The sequence below is a fragment of the Culex pipiens genome, chromosome 3, assembly GCF_016801865.2.
Source record: "Culex pipiens pallens isolate TS chromosome 3, TS_CPP_V2, whole genome shotgun sequence".
NCBI classification, from domain to species: domain Eukaryota; kingdom Metazoa; phylum Arthropoda; class Insecta; order Diptera; family Culicidae; genus Culex; species Culex pipiens.
The window spans coordinates 72,905,073-72,906,560 of record NC_068939.1 but is presented as its reverse complement, the minus strand read 5'-3'; the positions used below and the strand labels follow the sequence as shown (position 1 = coordinate 72,906,560).

The following is a 1,488-nucleotide window of genomic DNA, read 5'->3' as shown; positions in this document are numbered from 1 at the left end:
CCCTTAAACAGCTGATTTTGCAAGCAGTGTAGAGCTAATCAATGATTCGCTGATAAAGCCAATATGCAACTCACATACAAGTTGACGTGACCATTTAGCAAAGTTACAATCATTTGAAAATATCATAGCATTGCATAGCATAGCATAGCATGTTAAAGTCTGCTTGTATTTTTTTTCTAGGACAACTGGTTCGGTTTAATATATTGGAGGATAATTGTACATTCTGTTTATTAAATTAAAATAATTTATTTTAAGATTTTAAAGATTGTCACGTGGTTTGAGAAAGTGACAAAATAAAACAAATCATTTTCTTAGCTAATCTGCAAACTTCTTTCCTTTTTCAATAAACTTTAACCAAATCCGCCGTAAACATTTTGACAACCATTTCACAAGCAAAGTACAGCTTCCGCTCACAATCCTCCAGCTTCCAGTTCCAGTGCCACGTCTGCGCGGCAGGATCGTAGTTCAACTCGACGCAATGTTTAGCCGCATCCTGGGACTTGTTATCCAGCCACTTTGAGAAGTTCATGCTCTGGCCGGTGGCCTGCCAGACGTGAACGCCATTTCCGGCGGCCAGATCGCTTGCCCCAATCCAAAAATTGCTTCCGGTTGCGTTGAAAACGGCTGAAGATTCAGCAGCTTGGTTCAGACTGGCATGTTCCGTCTCGTCGTTGACCGTTGCCAGTCGCATCCCGTGGTGGTTGCAGCAATCGACCGCACCGAACCAGTTTTGCTTTGGAAAGATCGATTGTTAAAATTTAAGAAAATAAACTTGTTTCATTAACTTACAGTTGAATTTGATATTATGTACTTATTGATCGAGTCGTCACTAGAAATATTAAGAGACTTTGAATCTAGACAATAATCCAACGGGCTACTTTTTGGGGAAATTTGTGGCTTTTGAGCCATAGACAAAAGAACTAAAATTACGTCTGTCATCTTGTGTTCACCAACTGCAAATAAACTTAACCGATTGAATTGTGTTCTGAACAGTTAGTTTCGCAAATTGATTGGTAAGAATTCGTCTTAGAACAAATTATATCAGCCACCTCTGTACACTCAAAAATAAAACTTCACAAAAACTATTTAATTTGAGTAACTTAGCAAAAAAAATATTACAGCAATCGCAGCAAATGTATAATAAACACATTTTGAACTTAACTCGCACTAATACAGCTAATAAACATATACATCAATTAGCAGCACATTCCCTTCTGTCACGAGATGCAAACGATTATACCTACCTGTGCTCTGCGTATGCATACTAATCACACTCATTAGAGCAGCCATCAATTGCCCTCTGTCAAATTTCGTCAATCACACACGCACATGCAATTGCAATTGACCATTCACCTCGCTCGCCAACTCCACCTTATTAAGTTTAATAAACCTGCACGCACACGCAAACCCGGCTCTTACAACTCCATCAATCATCGTTTCGTCGCGGTTGTGCCGTCTTGCCGCATGTGCGTTTTTTGAAAAATCTCA

At 39.3% G+C, this 1,488-nt stretch overlaps 1 protein-coding gene across 1 annotated transcript; it reads right to left on the bottom strand.

Moving 5' to 3' along the window:
- Positions 1–221: 221 nt before the first annotated feature.
- LOC120416569 (uncharacterized) lies at positions 222–968 on the bottom strand. Its single transcript, XM_039578303.2, has 2 exons — positions 790–968; positions 222–733 (listed from the first exon to the last, which is right to left on the bottom strand). The coding sequence occupies exons 1-2, from the start codon at positions 937–939 to the stop codon at positions 341–343; spliced, it is 543 nt and encodes a 180-aa protein (XP_039434237.1). The 5' UTR covers positions 940–968; the 3' UTR covers positions 222–340.
- Positions 969–1,488: the final 520 nt, after the last annotated feature.

Excerpts from the sequence above, each read along its gene's own strand:
- LOC120416569 (XM_039578303.2), bottom strand. The coding sequence starts at position 939 with ATGACAGACGTAATTTTAGTTCTTTTGTCTATGGCTCAAAAGCCACAA. Across the intron at positions 734-789 it reads ACATAATATCAAATTCAACT|CAAAACTGGTTCGGTGCGGT; the intron begins GTAAGTTAATGA and ends ATCTTTCCAAAG.